General features: G+C 48.5%; 1 protein-coding gene across 1 annotated transcript in view; it reads left to right on the forward strand.

Moving 5' to 3' along the window:
• Window positions 1-23,917, forward strand: part of GORAB (golgin, RAB6 interacting) — a 175,897-nt gene that overhangs the window by 91,906 nt on the left and 60,074 nt on the right. Inside the window, exon 3 of the mRNA XM_086964437.1 lies at window positions 18,834-18,935. Coding sequence (XP_086820563.1) covers window positions 18,834-18,935 — 102 coding nt within the window. The remainder of the gene's footprint in view (window positions 1-18,833; window positions 18,936-23,917) is intronic.

The raw sequence follows: 23,917 nt of genomic DNA on the forward strand, positions 1-23,917 counted from the left end.
CTAAAAGCAGAGGGGACAGAGGCTCGGAAGACGAATGCTCACCAATTGCGGGTGCTTCAGGTGCAAAGAAGGAATTCTTTACTCTGCAGTCACGAGGATCAGAAGAGGTCCACGACGACCAGGGATAAATGCGAGCTGTCCCACGAAGGATGTTGAGTGCTGAGGGGTCGGTGACCGTCTGGAGCACCGTCAAGCCTTGGCAAAAGCATCCCATGCAGGAAGGTCAAGCAGGTTACGGTGTGGACTAGCAAGGTCCCGGAGACTCACCAAGCAATGGGAAGTCAGGGCATGTCTGGAGCATTCCAGATGAACCTCAGGAAGACCCGCAGGCCGAATGACCAGGAGTCGCTAGGAGACCTCGATCAAGATCACAAAGTACCAGCCCACGGAGCACTCTGTGCGAGAGGCCAGAGTTCTTTGGTGGCAATACTGCTCAGGGTCAGAATTACACGGAGTCCAATCCACGAGTTCGGGAATTGCCAACAAGCATATGCAATTGCTAGTAGACCTGTGCACAGGGGTTTGGGTTATGTAGTCCCCACAAAGAATACTGGCCTCAAACTTGCTAACAGAGCGGATAAACCTCCAGGACCTTCAAAACCCACCTCCTGTGTTGTTGGATTCTTCAGAGTCCGCAGGAGCTTGGGAGCAGCTGACTGGTCAGTTGCTTTGAGGTGCCTTCGAATGCAGGGGAGTGAATCCTTCACCCCAGGGGAGATACTTCAGTTGCTCTTAGTGCACCACAGGTCCTACATAGAACCTGTATGGAGCAAGGGCACAGACAAAGCTTTAGACGGAGAGGGAGACTAAGTCGGGCCCTAGTCAAAGTCCAGCGAAGTCCTGAGTATCCAGACTGTTGAAGGTCAGTGGTTTCTTTTTGTAAAATCTTGTCCACGTGAAATCTATAGAGCTACAGTCAGGTACGCTCTTTTGTACCCATTAAAGCGGGTTTAACACATCCACATCCACATCTGAGAGGAGGGTCAGGACAGAGGCAAGGTTACTCTCATGTCCTTTGTCCAGTTTCGCGCCAGAGCAGGAGCCATTGGCTCACAGAACTGGTTTGAGCTGGACTATGCACAGGGACAACAAATGTGCCCCAGGTGCAGACTTTCAGGCACTCTCAGAGTGCAGTTATAAAAATGGATATGAAGTTCCTCTAGGTCAAAGAATAGGCAAGATACCATGTGTGGGATAAAAAAAAGGGGTTTTAAGGATACAGGGGGAATCCTCCCTTTGGAACTAGGGCTCTCACACACCTAGTGAGCTAGGTGTCATGCTTCATCAAATGAGCCTGCCCATCGTCAGGTCAGTGCTGCAATACCCGACGGGCACCCAGTTCGGGGCTCTTTAGCGGGGATCTTTAGTTCCTGTTGTTGGGTGCAGTGGGGGTAAGGGGCCTAGTGTGTGTAGATGTGGAGGAAGTGAATTAAAACAGGTCAGTTAGTTCTAGAAGTATTTTATTCAAGAAGGTAAACTGCCTGATTAAAAATAAGAGAATGGCGAAGAACTAGAGGCTATGGATCTAGCTAAGTATGCCCTACTCTCAGTCGGTCAACAAGTTTCGTGCCCTGGGTATCAGGAAGATCAAGGCACTTATTCAGGACCAGCAAGACGCTATCTACTCAACGCGGTAAGGGAAAAACTACCTACCATGTGTTCAGGTTAAATAACCTAGAGGCAAGATGAGAAAAAATAATAAATGTGTAAACATTAAAAACACTTCATGTAACTCGTAAATCTGTTCAAACAGCATAGATACCTATGTCTATTCTATGCATGACTAGTTAACACTGACGTGCTCCACACCGTGCTTTTGGTGAAGCTTTTAAGGTTAAAAAATTCATGCACATGTAGTTTTAAAAATTCCCCAAATATCAGGGTGTAAATCATCATTGTAAAGGATAAAACAACTGAGAAGACAGAACTAATACTCATCACAACTGTTATCTAAAGTTTCCTTCAACAGTGTCCGGCGATTGTCAAGGATACAATTTGTGTCCTGTATGAGTAAGGGAAGGGAGAAGAAGCTGAGTAAAGTACAAAACTTGAAAACGCAGCAACCATTACTGCCCAGTCAACAGTAACATTCAATAGGCAGTTAAAACGGGGAAGTGCTGACAGTCCAGTAAATGCTGACCTCCCCCATGAGGCAAACAAGGTCCCCTTGTGTCCAAGGCGTTAGGGGGCATTACTGCGACGTAGCTCAAATGGTGGCAAGGTACAGGCCGATATGCGAGACACTGAGTCGTAATTTCAATAATACAAGCCCAAACACCAGGTGTGGGGCAACATGGGGGGATGGCCCACAGAGAAGTACAAGGATTATGACCCTGTACCTCAGTCCACACGCGCCCCGTGAACTCACCTCCAAAATCGTCCATGGCGTCCTGGGTCTCACAGTATTGTAGCTGAAAGGTGTCTACTTACCAGCGTCCATTCAACGCTCCTCTCGTGACCTACCCTGCCGCCGGAACCGGGATGGTGAGCCACTCAGCAGGTTAGCCCCAGAAATACCTCCAGATCAACGGCGGCAAGCGAACAGTCTCGCAAGTGCCCAAAATCTCTCAGGAATTCCGTATTAGGCGGGGCGAGTGGATCCCTGACTAGTGGTAAATGGTGCGGCCATATTGGATAGTCAAATAAGGCTGTTGACGGTACTGCAGGAACTGAATGGCAGAAGTACACAACCGTTAGGCAATCTTAAACTGTGTCTACTAATTTTTTGTATCAGAATTGATTAATAATGACAAGTGGCATAGTCAATAACAGTATTACTGTCCGTGATCAAAAACGGGTGATAAATAGCGCGCCCATCTTGGTCTGTCAAGTGGAGCTGTTTGACAGGTATGAAGTAGTGGCATACTAAAAATTAATAAACGACAAACAACTATAATCAGAAACTCTAAATTACTGTATGGATGTAGGTGGGAAATCACATGTAACTTAGTCTCTTACTGTTATTATTGTGAGCAATAATAAAACCCGATGATGGTCATGTATACCCCATTGGTGACCGTTCCGACATGAGATAATCTGTGTTAAGGATGACAGTTGCTAACCAGCGGATTTGAAAATTCCTCATGACCAGTGCAGACTAACTACACAAACTATCTCAACCAACGCATGGGACGGGGTACCTAACAAGTTTCTGAGATAGGTGCTTGGGTAGCGGCCATTAAGGAGTGTGTAATAGGTGGCATAAAATGCCAGAATGTGTTCACTGTATGTCTGTTCAAAATATCGCTACAGATTGTAACACAGGTTCAGAGTAACAGGAAAGCATTGCAATGGAATCACTAGACAAATAATGGTGCATGCTTAATGAAGGTCTATTATAAGTGCAAGCTACCCAGTAACACACATACCAGGCTGGAGGGTCTACATTCTAGGGTAAAATCTAAGATACAATCTAGGTGAGTGAACCCCAAGGAAAATGATCATTGAGCCCTTCTCAATGTGTTGATAATCTATGGACCTATCATTGCTCTATTCTAAACAAAGTTGACTGAGATATCTGTGTGTGACTCCAGATAAACCCACAGCAGTGAATCGGGGGTGGTTGGCATCTTTGAACTGTATGTATAGACCAGTGGTGACCCTTTGGAAACATATGTTACTATGATGCTCTGTTGTATGGGTTTTGACCATTTGCATGTGCATCCCTGTATATTTCAGGCCGCACGGGAAGGTGATCATGTAGATACATTGTGTGGTGTTACAGTTAGTATAAACACAACAACAAAAGGAGATACCCCAAATCTAATTGGGACAGGGTGAGTTTGAGTGGAGCTACTTGGTCTAAAACCTCTGTCATTTTTTAGTTAAAGTGTGTAGTGAGGTCATCCGCCATCTATGATGAGGGATGGAGTTGAAGATGGGGATGAATCATGGATTCAAGTTCGGATAAAGGGACTTTTTTGATGTTTCTGGTCAAGCGTTTTGGTTTGACATCACAAATAGGTTGGTGGCTGACAAGTGTGTCAATCCTGAACAGAATGAGGTGGTGGTCAGACCAGTCAATGGGAGAAATCGCTCTCAAGAGAGGCCAGTTCGTTGTTGGTAATGATCACATCTAGTGTTGCACCTTTGATGTGAGTTGGTTTATTGCAGAGTTGTTTGAGGTTATGTATTTCCAGTAGGTTGGATAGGTTCAGGACAGTGGAGTCTTCTGGGTCGTTCGAGTGGATATTGAGGTCACCCAGGAACACGTCTTTGGTGTCTGTCAAGGAGGACCGTGTTATTAGGTCTGTTAGTTATTCGGGGAAAAGGGTACGTTCTCCAGGCAGATGGTAGATGGTGTGGAATTTGATGGGTGAGGTGCCTTTGGTGGTGAGTTCGACACCCAGGTATTCAAACGATAGGTATTCTGCAGGTTTGAGGTTGGTAATCTGTATTCCAGCTTTGTGAATGATGGCTAGTCCCCCCCCCAGTTTTGATCAGCCTGTCTTGTCTGATGATGTTGTACCCTAGAGGGGTGAAAATGTCAAGAATGGGGGTGGAGTGGACATTGAGCCAGGATTCTGTGAGGAAAGCGATGCCAATTTCTTCAGCGAGTAGAGTTTCAGCAATGTCCGTGGCATGTTGAACTGCTGATCTGCAGTTTAGGAGCAGGCAGGAGAGAGGACGGGGAGCCTTGATGATGGGGGAGTTAGGTGGATAGAGGTGTATTAAGCAGGATGACCGTCCTGACTCCGTCAGACGCGGTTGCTCCCCTCGCTCCCTGGCTTCAGCATCCAGCAGCTGGTATCGTAGCCTGCATTCATTGTGTTGTTACTGCTACATTGCGCCCTTTAGTGTCTGCGCTCCGTCCTGAGCACATAACATTGCCGTATTGCCGAATTTAGCGTAACGCTATTATTGGAAAAGCCCACATCGTGCCAATCTAAGTGTGCTGCATACTGTAGCGCTTGTGTAGGCTCGCATTGCACTCTGTGATTATCTGTGCCTGATTGTGCCTGCGCCTCTGCAAACCCCAATCTTGTCGTGTTTCCTTTCGTTTTTGCTGCCATCTTGTTTGTTGTGCCTTCCAGCCCGCCCCTCCACCAGCTCCCGCCTCCCAGCTGACACTCCCTCGCCCCCTCCACTATCCACATATGTCAGATGCTTCTGCGCGCAGCGTTCGCGCCCCATGTGCGCCGAAGGTGCGCCAAATGTAAGCCTGTCTACGCCCGTCCTCGCCTGGACCGCGCCCAGCGCCAGACCCCCTGGTCCACACAACATCCACTCCTCCCGCATAACTTATGACGCTGCTTCCCTCTTTGCCCTTAACCCCGGACGCACACCACAATGCTGCGAAGCTGCCCCAGGACACACCCATGGTCCATTCGCCTGCCACTCCTGCAAGTTCGCCTGCACCAGGACACACACCAAATCCACTACCTCCAAACACAGCTCCAACTCCAACCACCTGAAGTGCACCCTGCTGAACACCCGCTCGGTCCACAGACACACCACTGAACTCTGGGACCTACTCGACACTGCATCGCCGAACGTCGCCTTCCTTACAGAGACCTGGATGAATGCCTCATCAGCGCCCGACATCGCCATAGCCATCCCGGACGCTTACAAGATCATCCAAAAAGACCGCACCAACCAAACAGGAGGAGGCATCTCCATCGTTCATAAGAACACCATCCGAATCACGACCAGCTCCGACGATAACCTTGCGACCGCCGAACACCTTCATTTCCAGATCCACACCGACCCCAGGACCACACTTAGAGGCACCCTCATCTACAGACCACCAGGAACCCGCACACAATTTAACGAAGACATCATCGACTTCATCAGCCCACATGCCCTCACCTCCGAGAACTACATTCTACTGGGAGACCTCAACTTCCACCTCGAAAAGAAAAACGACAGCAACACCACCACCCTTCTGGACAACCTGGCCAATCTCGGACTCAAACAACTTGTTGACACCCCCACCCACCTTGCAGGACACACGCTCGACCCTATCTTCACCTCCAGCAAACACATCTCCTTCGATCACACCACAGCTCTCCATTGGACAGACCACAACTGCGTTCACTTCAGCTACAAAAAGACCACGACCCATAACCCCCCACAACCTATTCCTCGAAGAAACTGGAACAAAATCACCACCGACCAACTCCTCACATCGCTAAACCAAAACCCTCCTGCCATATCATCGGACCCAAACCAAGCTGCCACCAAACTCACACAATGGATCACACACAGCGCTGACGTATTAGCACCCTTGAAAAACCATCAGATCAAACGAGGTAACAAAAAGGCCCCCTGGTTCAACAATGACCTTAAGAAATCCAAGAAGTTATGTCCTACCCTCGAGAAAACCTGAAGAAAAAACCCAACCTCAGACAACCTGACCACCTTCAAGGACTCCACCCGCAAGCACCACCAATTGATCCGATCCACCAAGAAATCAGCATTCAAGGATCGAATCGACAACAACGCCCACAGCAGCAAGGAACTATTCAACATTGTCAAAGAATTTACCAACCCCACTGCCGGCACCAACGACATCACTCCATCCCAAGACCTCTGCGACTCTTTATCCTCTTTCTTCCACAACAAAATCGCTGACATACATAACAGCTTTGAAAACCAGTCCGATGAACAGCCTACTCCACCCACCGCCGTACCAAAACAGCACTCTCACAACCTTTTCGCCTGGAACCCAATCACCACTGAAGACACCATCCGCCTGATGAACTCCATTCACTCAGGATCGCCAACCGACCCATGTCCCCATCACATCTTCAACAAAGCAGACTCTATCATCGCACCCCATCTCCGCGATGTCATCAACTGTTCCTTCAACTCCGCTACCTTCCCGGAAAGCTGGAAACATGCCGAACTCATCTCGTTCCTCGCCGGAAGAACCCAGAGAGTCCGCCTCCCCCCATTCAAATCAGAGGCCACCGAAGTCATCTGTGGTGTACCACAAGGATCTTCACTCAGCCCCACCCTCTTTAACGTATACATGAGTCCCCTCGCATCCATCGCGTGCCAACACAACCTCAACATCATCTCCTACGCAGACGACACCCAGCTGATCCTCTCCCTCACCAAAGACCCAAACACCGCCAAAACCAATCTACACGAAGGAATGAAAGAAGTAGCCGAATGGATGAAGATCAGCCATTTAAAACTTAACTCTGACAAAACGGAAGTCCTCATCAAAGGATCATCCCCCTCTGCCTGGGACGACTCATGGTGGCCACCGGCCCTGGGTACAGCACCCATACCTACAGATCACGCACGTAACCTGGGCTTCATCCTAGACTCCTCCCTCTCGATGACCAGACAAGTCAACGCCATCTCATCTTCATACTTCAATATCCTACGCATGCTCAAAAAAATCTTCCGCTGGATCCCCACCGAAACAAGAAAGACAGTCACCCACGCACTGGTCACCAGCCGACTGGATTATGGAAATACCCTTTACGCCGGGGCCACAGCCAAACTACAGAAAAAACTCCAACGCATCCAAAACGGCTCAGCCAGACTCATACTGGACATTCCCCGTCATGCTCACATTTCCGGTCACCTGAAGGATCTCCACTGGCTCCCCGTCAACAAGAGAATAACGTTCCGTCTCCTCACCCACGCACACAAGGCCCTCTACGACCTAGGACCCGAATGCCTCAACACACGACTGTCCTTCTACACACCCACTCGCCAACTACGATCATCCAATCAAGCCCTCGCCGCAATTCCGCGCATCCACAGATCCACCATGGGAGGAAGATCCTTCTCCTACTTGGCGGCCAAAACATGGAATTCTCTCCCCAATCACCTCCGACTTACACAGAACCACCCCTCCTTCAGAAAGCAACTAAAAACCTGTCTATTCGATAAGTTATGCATCCACCCTCCCTCAAGCGCCTTGAGACCCTCTGGGTGAGTAGTGCGCTATAAAATTCTTGAACTTGAACTTAGGCGAGTGGATGGCATTAGGGATTCTGTTAGTGCCGATAATAACAGGGATGTGGAAAGGGGCAGACTTCAGGTTCGAAGCGAGGTAAGAGTCCTTGATCTCATCTGGTACCGAAAAGGGCTGGCTATCCCAGTTGGGTCTAAGTGCCTGACTCGCTGATGAACTGGGGGTCGAGGGGTGCTCTGTGGGGCCATGGGAGGTGTATTGAGTGGGGCCATGGGAGGTGTATTGAGTGGGGTAGGGGCAAAACTACCCGGGGGGAGGAAGCACCATGGCTTGATCCTGTTGAGGAGGTCTTGTTGTAAGTGAAGTGTGAAAAGTTGGCCTGGCATATGATGCTCACTAGTTCTAGTGATCACCTTGTACCATGCCAAGCAACGCTTATGATGATTGGTTGTAAGTCAACCTTATAGACCAGCTATCCTAGTAGCTTGGACAAAGCAGTCTTAGGCTAAACTCTGTAAAGGCATGTGAAGCAAGCTGTTTTACCATACACAATCCCCTTGAATACCAAATGAAAGGACACCACACAGATATATATTGAAAATATATATATATTTATTTACTACAAAATCCCCTATACTCTTTATGAGCACAGAAGCAAATGCGTTAAAACAAAACAGTTTAAATATACAAAAGTTGCACAATATGGATGAGCCCTAGGGGCCACCTAAACCATATACTAAAATAGTGGTATAAAGAACCACCTAGCTGAAAGGAAGTAGGCCTAGGGCCTGGGGAATCGCTGGAGCTGTTCGGGACTAACAGTGAAGAAGTCGGGAAAGGCATGCGGGACTCGGGTGCAGTGCGGAAAGTGCACGCATATACCAATGTAAGTCAATGGTGCGTAAAAGTTACAAAGTTAGTTATTAAGGAACCTTCCGAGTGACCTAGAAGAATGAAACTTTAGACACAGACACTAGAGGTGTGTACCAGTGTAGGAACACCGGCGTTGATGAGTTACCTCACCCACAGGAAGCGGGTGCACAGGTGCGAAGTAGTGTCGGGTTTCGTCACGCAGGTCGATGGTGCTTGGAGCTGAAGATGCTGCAGGCGGCTCGATGTGAAGAGTTCCGGTGGACCCAAGGGTGGCTCTGAAGTGGTGAAGACCTGAAAGCAGAGGGGACAATGTTCAAAGTCACTAGCCAGTGACTACCGTGGAACCAGAATGGAACCAGGCGATGTCGGGTGCAAACAGGCGATGAGGTGTAGCTTCTCTCTGCAGCCTCGTGGACACGAAGAGGTCGAGGACGTCCAGGAGTCGATCACGAGCTGTCCCACGAAGGCTCTAGCTGATGGCGGTGTCGGCAACTTGATCGGAGCAAACAGGCCTTGGCTAATGCAAGCCATGCAGGAATCGGAAAAAGCTTATCACTCGGACCAGCAAGGTCAGAGCAGGTGCTCCTTTTTACAGGAGCGAGGGCAAGTCTGAGCAACCAGACCCAAAGTGTAGATTGTAGATTTCGTCACCAAGATGGCCGCTGACCACGTGGCAAGTGGCCGGGATGGCGCGTCGACTGGCACGATGCAAAAGGGCCCCACGCAGATCGTGGAGATGCTGGGGGGCTGATCTTCGGTGCAAGGGCTGCTCGGTTGTGGGGCTTCTCAAACCCCAAAGCACAGCGTCAAGGGTGCCTCGGGTGCTGCGCTGTCAGCTTCTCGGGGGTCTTTCGAGATGTCCGGTCCCACGTCTCTCGGTGCCTCCACGGGCTCCTTCTTTGCAGGGACTGTGGATCGGGCTGTGAGAAGTCTGGGAGTCTGGGTCTCGTCAGGCTCTGGGCTCGGGCTCCGGTAGGAGGCGGCGGCAAAGCAGACGTCGAGTTGCTGATGGTGCATGTGTTCTCAGGGTGGCCACTCCTAGGCCACAATGGAGATGCTCTTCGGTCTTCTGTGCAGCCGAATGTCGAAGTCCTGGCGGCTGCTTAGTTTCAAGTTGATTCAGGATGATCTGAGGTGCTATGGCACTGCTCCCACTCTTATTCCCAATCTGAGGGGTGGATCACCTGCTAGGTCCCTCCTCTGGGTGGGACCAGGAAGGGGGGCGGTTACACCCCCTTTCCTTTGTCCAGCTCCTCGCCAGGCCTGGGTCTGGAAAGTCCCAGGACCGGCTTGGACTGGCTTATGCACGAGGACACCTTGTGTGCCCCGGGCATGTCTGATTCTATTCAGCCCTGTCCTACCCAATACACAAAATCCTGTCTGGGGTGGTGCTCTCCCTCCCAAGGCAGGAAACCCTTTGTCCAAGCCTCCCTCGCTGGAAGGACTCCCAGCAGCAGGAGGTCAGACTTGTGTCTGTGGTGGCAGCATCCATTTTGTGATGCTGAGGCTCTGGTTAACTTTAACCGGGGTTAAGGCTATGTACATGTCGTGTCCCTCTAGAAGGGTGGAATGCTATCCCCGTTGACAGAACTGTAGAGGGGATAGTATTCCAGATCAGATGACACCTTACTCGACATGTTTTGATAAAGCCAAACCAAAGTTAGCATATAACCGCAAGGATTATAATGCACTTAAGAGTATATGGTATGGCAAAATCCCGGAACAGCTAAGGGAGTTGTTCCCGACAGCTGCAGACAGGCTCAGCTCATGCTAGAGCACCATCTCACATGAAACCACGCACTCTGCCCCCAGGATTGCAGGGGCCTTCCATAGGAATGGCTTATAGGTTAACATGTGTCCAGTTAAGGTTAGATATAGGGATACTATATCTAAGCAAGAGGTGATTACACCAACTTACCCCAGCTGAGTGATCAGCCAGTTGTGTCAAATATGGAGGCCAGGCCAGGGGTGGCACAATACATGCTGCAGCCCCTGGAAGGCCTTGGCTACACCTATGCCCTGGGTACCTATGGTACACTGTTACAGGGGCCTATAAGGTGAACCAGTTCCAATTCGTAATGCACCTAGAGTGCATTGGCAGTAATTTAGAGAGAGAACAGCAGGCTGTGGGTCTGATTAGCAGGCCCTCAGCCACATTAAGTCATAAACCAGTGAAGCAAAAAGCAAAAATTTGGGGTGACCATAGGATAGCAGACCCTACTCTCCTACATGAAGGAAATCAGCAGCAAGGGAGTTAATTTTCATCTCCATTCTGTTCAGTTGCTGTGTTATTGAGCTGAAAAAGTTTAAAGTTTTAGGCAGGGGTCGAGAATGACTTGGGTCTATCGAGGGAGATTGAACAGGGGTCAGGGATAGGATGGAGTCCCTGAGATTAGGAGAGGAGAGAGGTTGTACGCAGGGAGCTGGATTTATAATATTCCCATACGAGGAGTTCAGAGGAGGAGAAATAGGACTCATGTCCAAGTGAGGAGGGAGAGAAATTCTAGGAAGGACGACAGAGTTCCTGGCATTTTCGGAGAGATTAGCAGTGGAGTCAGGCTGTGTATGTGGGAGTGCGACAGCGGAAGGGGTGTGTGCAGTGGAAGAAGAGGGGAGCGAGACCACTGGATTGGAAATGACGTTAGACAAGTGGGAAGTGAGGGTCGGGGTAACAGGGACTGTGTAGGTGGTAGGGGAAGATTGTGAGGGAGGGTTCAGATTATATTGGGTAAAGGGGGAGGGCCTGTGGGGTCCCTGGGATTAGGAGAGGGGAGAGGTTGGACGAAGGGAGCCAGATTTGTAATGTTCCCATTCAAGGAGTTAAGAGGAGGAGGAGTGGGACTGGTGTCCAGGTGAGGAGGGAGAGAAATTCTATGCAGGGCGTCAGAGTTCTGGGGCATGTCAGAGAGATTAGCGGTGTAGGCAGGTTGTGTATGTGGTAGTGCAACAGCGGAAGGGGAGTGTGCAGAGATAGGAGGGGGAAGAGTGACAACTGGAAAGGCAATGGCGTTAGACCCGAGTGGAGTCAAGTTCAGGGGAACAGGGACTGTGTAGGGGGTAGGGGAAGATTGTGAGGGAGGGTTCAGATTATCAGGGGTAGAGAGGGGAGTGACTGTGGGGATTTCAGTCGCAGGGGGGCTAAGGTTAGAGACAAAACTGTCAAGATCGGGCTTGAGGGGATTGTTAGTTGTGGGGTTGTTGCTCCTGGTGTGATCAGTTGATGTGATAGTTGTGGGTGTTTGGCAACGGAGAGTAATAATAGGGGTAGTATGATTGTAGTGAGTGATGGTGGATGTCCATGAGTTGAAGCGAGGGTCGTCAGGGCAGGGAGATTGGATCAGTTCCACGTTATTATTGAGAGTGGTGGGGGATAGGGGAGATAAGGTTTGATGGTTAAGTTGGGTTAACGAGGAGAGAAGTATGGGGAAGTGGCGGTCAAAAGAGGTGAGGTGCGGGTCGGTGGCCTGTATGAGAATGGTTCTAGTTCTGTAGATGGAAATGGTGAGTTCCCCTTTAAAGGTCGGGGTTATGATAGTGGAGATTTTTTCACCATGGGGGATGATTACTGCCATGGCGACTTGAAGGTGAAGAGAGAAGGTGTTTTTCCATTTAGCCAGGCGATTAGTGTGAAAAATTAAGTTAGTTTTCGTGCTGCCGTTGGACGCTGAGTGGTAGTTATCTACAATGAGTGTTTCCGGGTGTTGTTTTAGAGTACTGTGCTTGAAGTTCTTTTTTGCATTACTGATCATTTTGTTAGGGTAGTTAATGGACCAGGAGTTGGGTCCATAATGCACGAGATTAGAGTTTCGGGTGGAGTTAGGCGGGCGCATGATTGAATGGCGAAATGTTGAGACGTAGTCAGCAATCAAGCAGTAGGCTGGGGTGGTGGATTATCCTCAGTTGAGAGGGTAGACAGTGATTGGTGACATTGTTTTGACCATACTACTTTGTGTAACTAGTTGAGAATTATTTATCTGGCAGATGTATAAGAAGGAGGCCTGAAGGTGGCTTTCTCCCATTTAACTTTGTGTACCTTCTTTAAGAATTGTTATCCGGCAGATGTATAAAAAAGGGCCAGAAGATGGCGCTGAAGCCTTATTTGTCTTCTAATCTGGTTTTCCAGTTCTAACAGTGTGCACTGTTTTTGGAGCGAAGGAAGCCAGAGTTTATTTGATTTCGGAATTAACAAATGAAATTGCCTGTTGGACTTGGCCCATTTTCCCGAAATGTTTCGCTTTTCACCCCCCCCCCCCCCCCCCCCATTTTAGGATGTCTCCCCCATGGTAGAGAAATGTAAAGGCCATGTGTGGTGTGAGATGCCATGTTAAGTGTAATGCAATGGTGTGCACACCTGTAATTCCCCCATTGCAAGAATGCAGCCTGGTGAAATGTGGCTTTTAAAAAGGATGCCATGGCTGTGTGTGGTGCCACCTGACTTTGGTGGGTTAGCAGTTTAGATGTTCGGTTCCCAGCCATCCCAGCCTTTGGAGGGAAACCTGGCACCCAGGGTGCTCTACTCCTCCCCCTGAGCCAGTTAGAACCAGTTTTCTCAGACGCTTCTAGAAGCTTCTGGCACTGTCTAGTAGGTTGGGTGAGGGGCGTATAAGTAGGGGGCTGTGGCACCATGTGCTCAGTCAGGACATGGACTTGAGAGAGATGGGACCTGCTGCCAGGGGGTGCCACCGCATGGGCCTGTGTGCTGGCCCCTGAGCCCATCTTCACACCTCCCCTGTCCACAAGGCCTGTGATAGCCCCCTGCTAGTGTACAGGCTGCTGTACCAGGATGAGTTCCACGCTACAGGGGATGATGGTTCCGAGGAGCTGCTGTCCTGTACTGATGAGTACCCCTGACTGCTGACCTGGCCTAGCACTGCCTGCCGCTCTCCTGCCCTAGCGCCTCATGAGCACTACACCTGGGCCCTGACTGCTCCCTAGCACCTGGAAGAGAAGAGCACTTTTTCTGACTTCTGAGGAGCACCTTTGACTCTGCCCAGAAGGAGGTGAGGAGCGCAACCTGTTGTCCTGGAGTCTGCTGGTGGGACCTAGCGCCTCGTAAGTGCTATATTAGGTGGGCGCTATACTTCAGTTGACTGTCTCCTGCCCTAGCGCCATGGGAGCGCCATAATCAAAGTGCCAGTGAAAAGGTGCTCTTCCACCCCAATCTGCAATGCTGTGCTGGGTAGCGCTGATTGAGTGCTGCCTTTGATGTGCCAGGGGAAGAGGAGCTGGTGTGTGCAGCGCTGTCCTGGGAAGGAATCCCAGCATGTGGGACCCCCCCACCCCTGTTCAGGAGAAAAGCAGGTGCCTACCCCGAGTGTGCGCCGCCTCCGAACACTTTGAAAACCCGCAGGTGCCTACCCCGCAATTTACTACCTTGCGCAGGCGCCCACTCAGCATTACTGTCACCACTGTGCGTGTTAGTGGCCTTTTCAGGTGTTAACATTAAGCGGGTGCCTACCCCGCGTGTGGAGAATTGCCCCTTTATTGTTGCCCCCGTGCGTGTGTGCCGCACATTATATTTAAAAACCCAGCGGGTGCCCACTCCGCAGGTTTATTGTCACACTAGCGGGAGCCTACCCCGTACTTTAATCTGGCCGGTAATCACCGCCACCGCCACCAGCCCGGGCAGAGCATTGCCGGGGGGCACTAAGGGCCGCCGTGCTGCCCGCGGTGACCCAGAAGCCGTGCCTGGAGGTGGGCGGGGCTTCGACGACATCCGGAGCCTCGCGGGAGCCGGAAGCCACTGGTGGCGTTGCGGAGCTCCCGTGGCTAAGAAGGAGCCCCGTGTCTGCTGCGTAGGTAGCCATGCGGGAGCCTGCCCCGCACTGGCCAACGTCCCCACATCATCGGAGACATCGCTCCGGGCTCTCCGTGAGCGGAGGAGAGCCCTGAGAAAGAAGTGTGATCGTCCTGGAAGCCCTGGGTCCCAGGAGGGGGCCCGGGTGAATTGCAGTGAGGTGCCAGCATAGGCGGGGCTCCCGTTTGGGCTAGGGAAGCCCGCGCCTGCCACCAGGAAGACAGCGCTGAGACCAGAGGGAGTCGCAGAAGAGCCTCCCAGAAGGTGCTGCTGCTGGCGGGGCTCCCGTGCTGGAGGAGAGAGCCCCGCCTGACCAAAACCACGACTTGGCAGCCTCGAGAGCCGGTGAGTGTGGGGCTCAGTCATTCTGCTGTTGGGGGGGTCGGGGCTTATGGTCGGTGCCCACCGGTGACCGGACTGAATTTACAGGTGTCCCGTCTGTCAGCAGGCACCTGCAGCGTTGGGCCAGGTGGAGTCAGGGGCTCCAGGGGACATTGCCCATTGTTGAGGCCCGGAAGGGGGGGATCCATTGTCCCCTGAACGGACTTCATGGTACTCGACCGACCACAGGGCAGTAGATGGCAGTTGCCAAGTTTGGGGGCAACAGTGTTGTGAGATTCCCAGTAGGGGGGGTTCTGGCCGCAGGTGTAGTGCTGGTACTCTTGTGGGGGCAGTGCCTCCGGTGTCTATGCCCATGGGGTTCTCTAAAAGGTTATTGATGCCCCATGACATGCCCAAGGTGTTGCTCAGGTTTTATGCACCGGTGATTCATTTTACCGTATGCCTGTGCTAATGTGGTTATACTAATGCCTTCCCTAATGCGGGCACTGGTTGCTGATGTCATGCTCAGGGTTTAAGCCCTATGCTGCTATGATTCTGCCCATTTTAGGCTCCTAGGCTCACATGTGTAGGCCCAGGGTGATTTAGATTCATGGTTTGTGCCCCCCCACCTGAATATGGTTGTGCCTACAGTGATCATTTCGTCTAACGTCATGCATAATGTAATTTGTGCCCATTGGGACAGTGCTCTACACTTATGTTTTTCCCTAAGGGTGATTCCCACTGTTAATGTTGCTTATGCTAAAGCGAGGCCTAGTAGGATGTTTTAGGTTAGGCCCGGGGATGATTTATGAAATGATGCACCTGTGTTAAGGAGGAAGCCCGATGTTCCTCTGTTTATGCCTATTTGCATTTATGCATAATGGACTTCTGCCGGATCTAAGGTGACCTAAGCCTACTCATATGCATTTGATGCCAATGCCCACCTGCTTACGCATTTTGTATTCCTATGCCCAATGTACATGCCCAAGATCCTGTTATGCTTCATTGCAGAGGTTCCGGCCTAAAGCCTTATGTTAATGATAAGGCGTCTTTTCCCCTAGGACTAAAGCTGATGGACTTACCTTTATCCTCTTTTGATGGTTCTGACAGCAGCCCGATTGTCCCTGCCATGTGAATAATCCCCCCTTGTACATATTGCCCTGGTGCCAGTTGGCGCAGTATAGTGACTGCTGTGATTTCTATTGTTTGTTTGACACAATACAAAAGTTATTCTTTTCACCTAATCTGGTGTGGTCTCTTTTTGCTGTGTCGCCTGTGTGTACTGCGTGGATGCTTTACACAGGTCCTCTAGAGTTTGGCCCGCCCGCTCTGCACCATGCTTCCCCATTTCTAACATTGCCACAGATAGCCCTCACAATTGGTAGACCAGTTGATTTAGAGATTGATTGGTGCAATGATTTTCTTTGACGGAGGCTAGACAATCCGTGTTATACTGTGCCGCTTTCACGTAATGCATCCATTTGGATAGGATGTGTCACTAATAACTTTTATAGAGTTGCTTCGACATGGTTCAGGATGAAGGCAGCTCTAGTAATTAAGGTTGTGGTGCGGGGCTGGTCAGATGTCCTCACAATTGTATTCTAAGATGGCGGGCTCCCGTAGAAAATTGAGTGAGTAGAGGGGCAAAAAATGCTGTTGGAACCAACTGCCCTGCTATCAGCCTCCAGGCTGCGTAGCACAAAGAGAGACCCCAATCTCGATCAAGGACCAGGCAGCGGAGATGGGGGGACAACAACCTGGGAGCCCTCTGTCGCACTCAAACCCCGAGGCGCGCTGCAGGGGACCCAGCTGCTGCGGGGTCAGGATTCCAAGCTCCGGATTCAGAGAGGGGCCCAGGGGAGCGATTTTACCAAGGGCGGCCAACAGGAGTCAGTTGTTAGTGGCCTGGGTTCAATTAGTCCCGGGGAGCCTAGGCTGCATCAATGCACCCACTGGACTCACCTTGGTAGATGCAAATGACGGAGAGCTTGAGATCCTGTAATCCTCTTTCAATTTCTGTTCTAGAGGGCCTCAGGGACAGTAGTCTTTTTTTTTTATGTCAATGAACAAATTGGGCAAGATCCGAGAGGAACTGGACGGAAAACAAACCCAAGATGGAGGTCATGGGTTCTTCAGGTGTCCGCAAGGACTCTGTGATCAATTACAAACCACCATGTGGTGCACTTCGGTTGCGGCCCACATATTAATGACCAGTCTCCCATCTCGATTACGGAGCCGGCGGCGGAGGAGGGGGTGGGGGGACATCCTGGGAGCCCTCTGTAGAAATCAAAGCCTGGGGCGTACTGCGGGAATCCGACTCACCCAGCTGCTGTGGGGTCGAGATTCCAAGGACGCAGCACAGATCCGGAGTTAGAGGGGGGACCAGGGGAGGGATTTCGCCAGCAGGGGTCGGTTTATGTGGCCCGGGTGCAATCAGTCTCGGAGAGCCTCGACTGCTTAAATGCTCCTACCGCACTCACTAGTATCAGTGCCCCGATTCGGTCGTATCCAATCTGCTCACCGGACCGACTTAGTTCCTTGGGATCATCAGTGTCTTTTCCGGGCATCCGGGTCCATTGCAGGGAAAGCGGCAGCACGCACGTACATAAGCCTCATTGCGACTATGTAACCGTCCACTCCCTGGTCAGCATCAGTATAGGGGGAGCTTCGTCTTCGTGGTCAGCTGCTGGACAGAGTGCCAGATCGCTGCAAAGCGTAGACAGTCCTCTCTCCGGCGTTGTCGAGCATACGGGTGGGCGTGCGGGCATTAACGGGGATTTTCACAGAAAAAGTGATCCCTAGCCCAGGAGCTACTTTGCAGAGCTCCAGCCCCACGGCCATCTTGCAGACAAGCACAATTTCCTGAAGCACCCCCTACTCTTAATGCACTGCAACTATTATTAGTGGTCCCCACAAAGCTGAAATTGATTACCAAACTATACAAAACAGTGAAAGACGAAGTGTTTACAACGACAGACAAAAGTTTAGAGAGATGGAATACCACACTTGGCCCTGCCCTGACACTGCTAGAATGGGAAGGGGTATGCACACTAACTGGCCAAATCACACCCAATGGCAATCTACGCATTATCCACTTTGTTCATTCACCAGATATACTACACTCCCTTTAAACTCTACAAAATTGGTCTAAGAGAGTCCAGCAAATGCAAGTGCTGTGGCCAGGTGGAAGCCGATTTTTATCATCTGGCATGGCACTGACAGCTAGTGTTACATTACTGTGAGGAGGTGCTAAGGGGTATACATACAATAACAGAAATCTCTATACCATGTACACCTCGTGTCTGTCTGCTTGGATATGTGCCCCAGTTGAAGGGCGCACTAGGTAAATGTGTTAGAATCGCTCTCTTACTAGCAAAAAGACGAATAGCATTGACCTGGGAGAGTAGACTAGCACAGCGTGTGGAGGAATGGCTTAAAGACATGGTGTATTGCAAAGAAAACCTGGAATTGTACGCCGAAGAATTACCTACAAAATCACGATCCAAAGACATTTTGAAATCATTAAGGCAATATTTGTCACTACAGGCCCAATTTGACACCTCGTAGCACTGATGTGTATGTTCATTAATCTGTCATATGCATTATTCAGAGCATGACCATGTTAAGTTTAAAGAAAGCATCAACTGTCATTGTATAAGAAGTCCAATCACAAAAGTTGTGTTAATGTTTTTTTTCTTTATTTTTGTGGTTCCTCAACTGTACTGCCTTGCATGGCAGCAATGATGATTACTCTGAAAACTCAATAAAGAAGTTAAAAAATATATATTTTGCTTTAGAATGATGTTCATAACATTCATAAATAGTTATATACAATTGCCACTATTAGGGATTTTAACACTTTGATAACATCTGGTCTAAAATAACAGAACATATCTTCAGTGTTGAAGCTTTGTACTGTTTTGTGCAAGTCTTTACATTCACTAACTTGCAATGTTATTAAAATAGATGGGAAAAAACTCGTTTGGATCACCTTCAGCTGGAACAGAGGCTTATGGAAGAGAAGAATAAGCGCAAAAAAGTTCTGCTGGCAAAAGCTATTGCTGAGAGGTAAAAATATTTTATGTAGTTATAAGCTCTAGGCTGATGACGAAGACTGATGACGAAATTAAATGGACTGTAGAGATACGAAAATTTTTGTTTTTAAGTTTAATAAGATTGCTCAACAAATATAATTTGCACTGAATGTTTTATGTTATCGTGTATATTCCAATTGTTTTTCAAAATCGAATGATAGAGTGCACTGATGTTTTTTAATAGAGGTTTTATTCCCTTTTTTAAAAATAATTTTTGTTATGATGTACATGCTGTAATTTTGAATAAATATATATATCTTTTTTTAATTGGTTGTGGTCAGTGCATTGAGGCTTCAATATATCCTTAGTTCTCTATTCAACCTAGTCATTATTAGGTAAAGTATTGCCAAGGAAATTTTGAATAATCTATATTCACCCTGTCCTAGGAATACTATGTGGAATCAGGGGTCCTTGTTTTATTGTAAGTTATAAGCTCTAGGTCCAACCAAGTGAAGGCACCTTAGAATATGGGTTTATTAATCCCACTTTTAGAATGTGCTCGTTCAATATCAAGTAATATTTTAAAGCATTTTATTTGCGAAAGCAGTTGCACAGAGCAGATTGATAGAATTAAGAGAGAGTATTAGTTAAGTTTCTGTTGAGGCGGCTGTGTCCTTCTTCCACTGAGGCACGAAGCACGGCTGGACTCGAGACCCAAAAGGAGCCCTGGCAAAAGTGCTGAAACCTGCCCTCCTTCCTCTCTCAATCCCTCTCGCGATTGAATTGCAATGTAGCTGCTGCAGTTAACCTTGGAGAGCTGGGCAAAGTGATCAAGGCACCAGCAGTGTCCCTGGGTTTTCAAAACTTGCTCCCAATTGCTCCAGTGCACCGGGGAATGCCCAGTGGAATAAAAGTCCAGTCCGAACCCTGGCAGGAAGTACCAAAGCCAATAAGCACTTGAAATCTTATTATGTCCAGGAGGGTGGAGCCGGAGGATCAATGAGGTTTGTTCTTGGTGAGTCTGGAAGGGCAAAAGAATTGACCATTGTCATGGAGCCCTTTGCATGTGAATTAGGGAGCCAATGTCGCTCAGCAGATTGCTGGTAGCTTTGTAAGGTTTCATAAAGAAGATAAGTTGTATTTTTTTGTAGCACTAGAAATGAATTTGGTATAAATATGATGTACTATTTGTGAGCAATATTTTACAATGCCCAGAAAACCTATATAGAATATTTGTCTTACTACCATGAGCAGCGACATACTAGTACCGATGTATCATTATTTTCTAAACAAATAATTATAGAAAAATGTGGATCAGTAAAGCTATATAGAACATAAAAACTCTTTTTAATCTCGTCTGTGGCTTTCCTTACATTTATCAAGGCATTAAAGATTTGAAGGAAAGTGGTTCGGAAAAAGCAATTGTGTAGTAACTCGAAGGAGACAGTATGATTATACAAGGTCTTTATTACAAACTCCCACAGGCACGTCCTACGTTGCCTGTGGCTAAAATGCTCAACAGTAAAACTCCGCCAACTGTCACAGTCGTCCACGTCATAGGGGACAGCACGAGACGCTCAATGCACGCCTCGCGCTCAGCCAGCGCGAGGCAGGCCAGACCACTACATATCTCCTTTCCTTAGAGATGGAGAAACAGAGAAAACAGCGAGGGGGAAGAGAGAGAGAGAGAGAGAGAGAGAGAGAGAGAGGGAGAGAAACAGTGTGCAGGAGAAACAAGAGTGAGATACAGAGAAGCACTGAGGCTCAATGACGGTATCTAACAGGAATACCAACTGTTCAGGTACAAGTGTGCAGGTGAAACAAAAGTGAGATACAGAGAAGCACAGAAGCTCATTGACGGTATCTAACAGGAATACCAACTGTTCTGGTGCTCCTCCTGACAGTGGAGTGGCAGGGAGAAGAAGTCTGGACATCAAGTTTACCTTGAGAGACACTATGAGATACTTCTCTTTTCAACATAGGACACTTGACGTCATTAAGCACGTTTTCGACTTTCACCACCTTGTTACTATTCCACCAGTCTTTTCCATTGACTCGAACAGCATTTCCACACACTTTATCCACCACCACAATTTCCCCATACTTAGATTCTCCTTTTCTTACAAAACCAGGTTTCTTGATTCTGACCCTGTCCCTCACAGCAAACTCTCTGATCTTAACCCGCTTCCTTTCGTCAAAATACTCTTTTTGTTTGGACTGGACCTCGGCAGACTTGGACCTCACTTTCTCATCCATTTCTTGAGGAGTGGAATTAGATTTATTCCACTTAGACATCCAAGCAGGTCTAAACTCTGTGCATGGTTTTCTACCTCTCAGTAATTCGAAAGGGGACACTCCAGTGGAAGAATGAGGGGTGGTTCTATAAAACCACAACATTGTCCTGACGCTTAGGGGAACAGCTTTGTGATGCGCTAGGGCCCATTTGACACAATCACCTATGACTCTATTGAGTCTCTCTACCAAGCCATTGGTTTGAGGGTGATAGAGAGAACTACGGTGATGGGTAATGGCAGATTCTCTAAGGAACTCTTCCACCTCAGATGATACAAATTGTACTCCGTTGTCGGATACGATAGATTGGGGGAACCCTTCTCTCATGAATGTTTCTCTTAAGAAATCAATAATTTCTGCAGAGTCAACCTTGGCGACAAACTTGGCCTCAGGCCATTTAGTGTAATAGTCCACCATAACAATTGCGAATTTGCATTGTTGAGGTAGACTGTGAAAGGGTCCTAGAACATCGATGCCAAGTTTTTCCCACGGCCCACCAGGGAGGGGAATAGGTGTAAGAGGGGGACTAACAGTGTGAAGACTTTTGTCACTAGACGAACAAACTGTGCACTCATGCACCATTTCCTCAATATCTTTATCCATTTTGGGCCACCAAAAGTACTCTCTTACTCTACGCTTGGTTAAGGTGGCTCCTAGGTGCCCTTCATGTGCTTTGGACAGGAGAGTGGATCTGATGTCCACCGGTGGAACACGTTTTTCTAGCCTGAATACTAGACCATCCTCAATAGAAAGTTCATCACACACTTTAACATAGGGTTGCAAATCAACTTCCACATTCCTTTCCCTAGGCCACCCCTGGGAAATATATTTCATCACTTTTTTGGAAACTTCATCACCAGCTAATGCCTCCCTCCAATTTTGCTGATCTATAGTACACACGTTATTCAGTTCGACACTTGCTATGATATAATCCTCCTTATCATCAAAACAACATTCGTCTGTACCTTGCATGTCCTGACAGGTATTAGCAGGTAAACGTGACAATGCATCCGCTCTCACATTTTTTCCCCCAGCAATATGTACAATATCAAAGTTGAATTGCAAAAGCTTGGATGCTAGTCGTGCAATGCGGGGAGTGGCCCCGCGGCTGTTGGTACTTCCTAAAATTGCAACCAGCGGTTTGTGGTCCGTTTGAAGAACAAACTTTTGACCCCACAAATAGTTTTTACATTTTTCAATGCCCCACCAACATGCTAGAAGCTCCTTCTCTATGACAGAGTAATGAGTCTCTGCTTCTCTAAGTACTCTGGATGCAAATCCTACAGTGTGTTCATTTTGGTCAACAACCTGTGTCAGGACAGCGCCCAGTCCGTAGCTGCTGGCATCGACGGTCAAAGTACACTGGACCCCCTGTACGAATGGTTTCATGGCCTTGACGGTGCTAAGTTGCTCTTTAATCCATTCGAAGGCGGTTTTGCATTCATCATCCCACACAAAGTCACTTCTGTCTTGGAGCAATTTGGAAATGGGACGTATCTTGGTAGCATAGTCTTGAATAAAGCGGGCATAAAATTCTGTGAGACCTAAAAGTGATTTCACTCCTGCTTTGTCTTTGGGAGCAGTGGCATCAACAATGGCTTGTACCAAACTTGGTTTGGGTACGACTCCTTCACTAGAGATTGTATGACCCAGATATTCCATTTTGTCTTTTGAGAATTCACACTTGTCCCTTTTGAGGACCACACCATGTTCCTGGAAAATAGACAGGATCTTGTTCAGCACCACGTCGTGTTCTTGTTGGTCTTTCGCGAACAGCAGAATGTCATCTTGGAATATGGCCACGTTTTTTATTCCCTTCAGTAGATTGACCATAACCCTCTGAAAGACAGAGGCTGCCGAAGCCAGTCCGAAAGGCATGCGACAAAATTGGAACAAGCCTGCTGGAGAGTTGAACGCAGTGAAATGACGTGACTCCTTGTCAAGTTCAATTTGGTGATATGCCGAGGCCAAATCCAGTTTGGTAAAGACCTTGGCACCTTCAACTACACCCAACATTTCCGATATATTCGGTAGAGGATGCGAATCTACCCAGATGACTTTGTTTAAGTTGCGTAAATCAATGCAGATTCTGAGATCATTGTTTTTTTTTCTTGCCACGACCAAAGCTGAGGACCAATCAGACGATTCGATGGGTTCGATAACCCCTCTTTTTTGCATTGACAAAAGTTCTTTTTCCAAGTCTTCCCTAATGCTGAAGGGAATACTCCTTATTTTGTGTCTTACGGGCTCTGCATCGCTCTTTATCTTGATTTTGTGTTTGAATCCTTTTATTTTTCCCAATTCGCCCGAAAACACTCTTGGGTATTTATTGAGTAACTCCTCGACATGTGATTGGTCCCGAACAACCAAAATCTGTTCCTTTGCTCCTGGACACAGCATCATGCTGAACAAACCTTGGTGGAACAATCCCAATATGTCTAATCCATTGACAGCGACATATATTTTTCCATAAATGTGTCTGTTCTTGAAAATCAGGATGTCTTCAAAGTACCCCATCAGTTCTATGCTTCTCCCTTCATAGGACACAGGCTCATGGTCAGGCGGTTGCAAAGGTCTGTTACCCCATTTTTTCCTGAACAATGACTCACTTATCATTGTGATCCTTGCGCCAGAGTCTACAAGCAGCCTCAAACTTTCTTCGCCTACACCGATGATGGCATAGGGATCAATACAGTCGTCAGGATTACCACTTTTTATGTTCCC

This window comes from Lissotriton vulgaris, chromosome 1_1, assembly GCF_964263255.1.
Source record: "Lissotriton vulgaris chromosome 1_1, aLisVul1.2, whole genome shotgun sequence".
NCBI lineage: Eukaryota > Metazoa > Chordata > Amphibia > Caudata > Salamandridae > Lissotriton > Lissotriton vulgaris.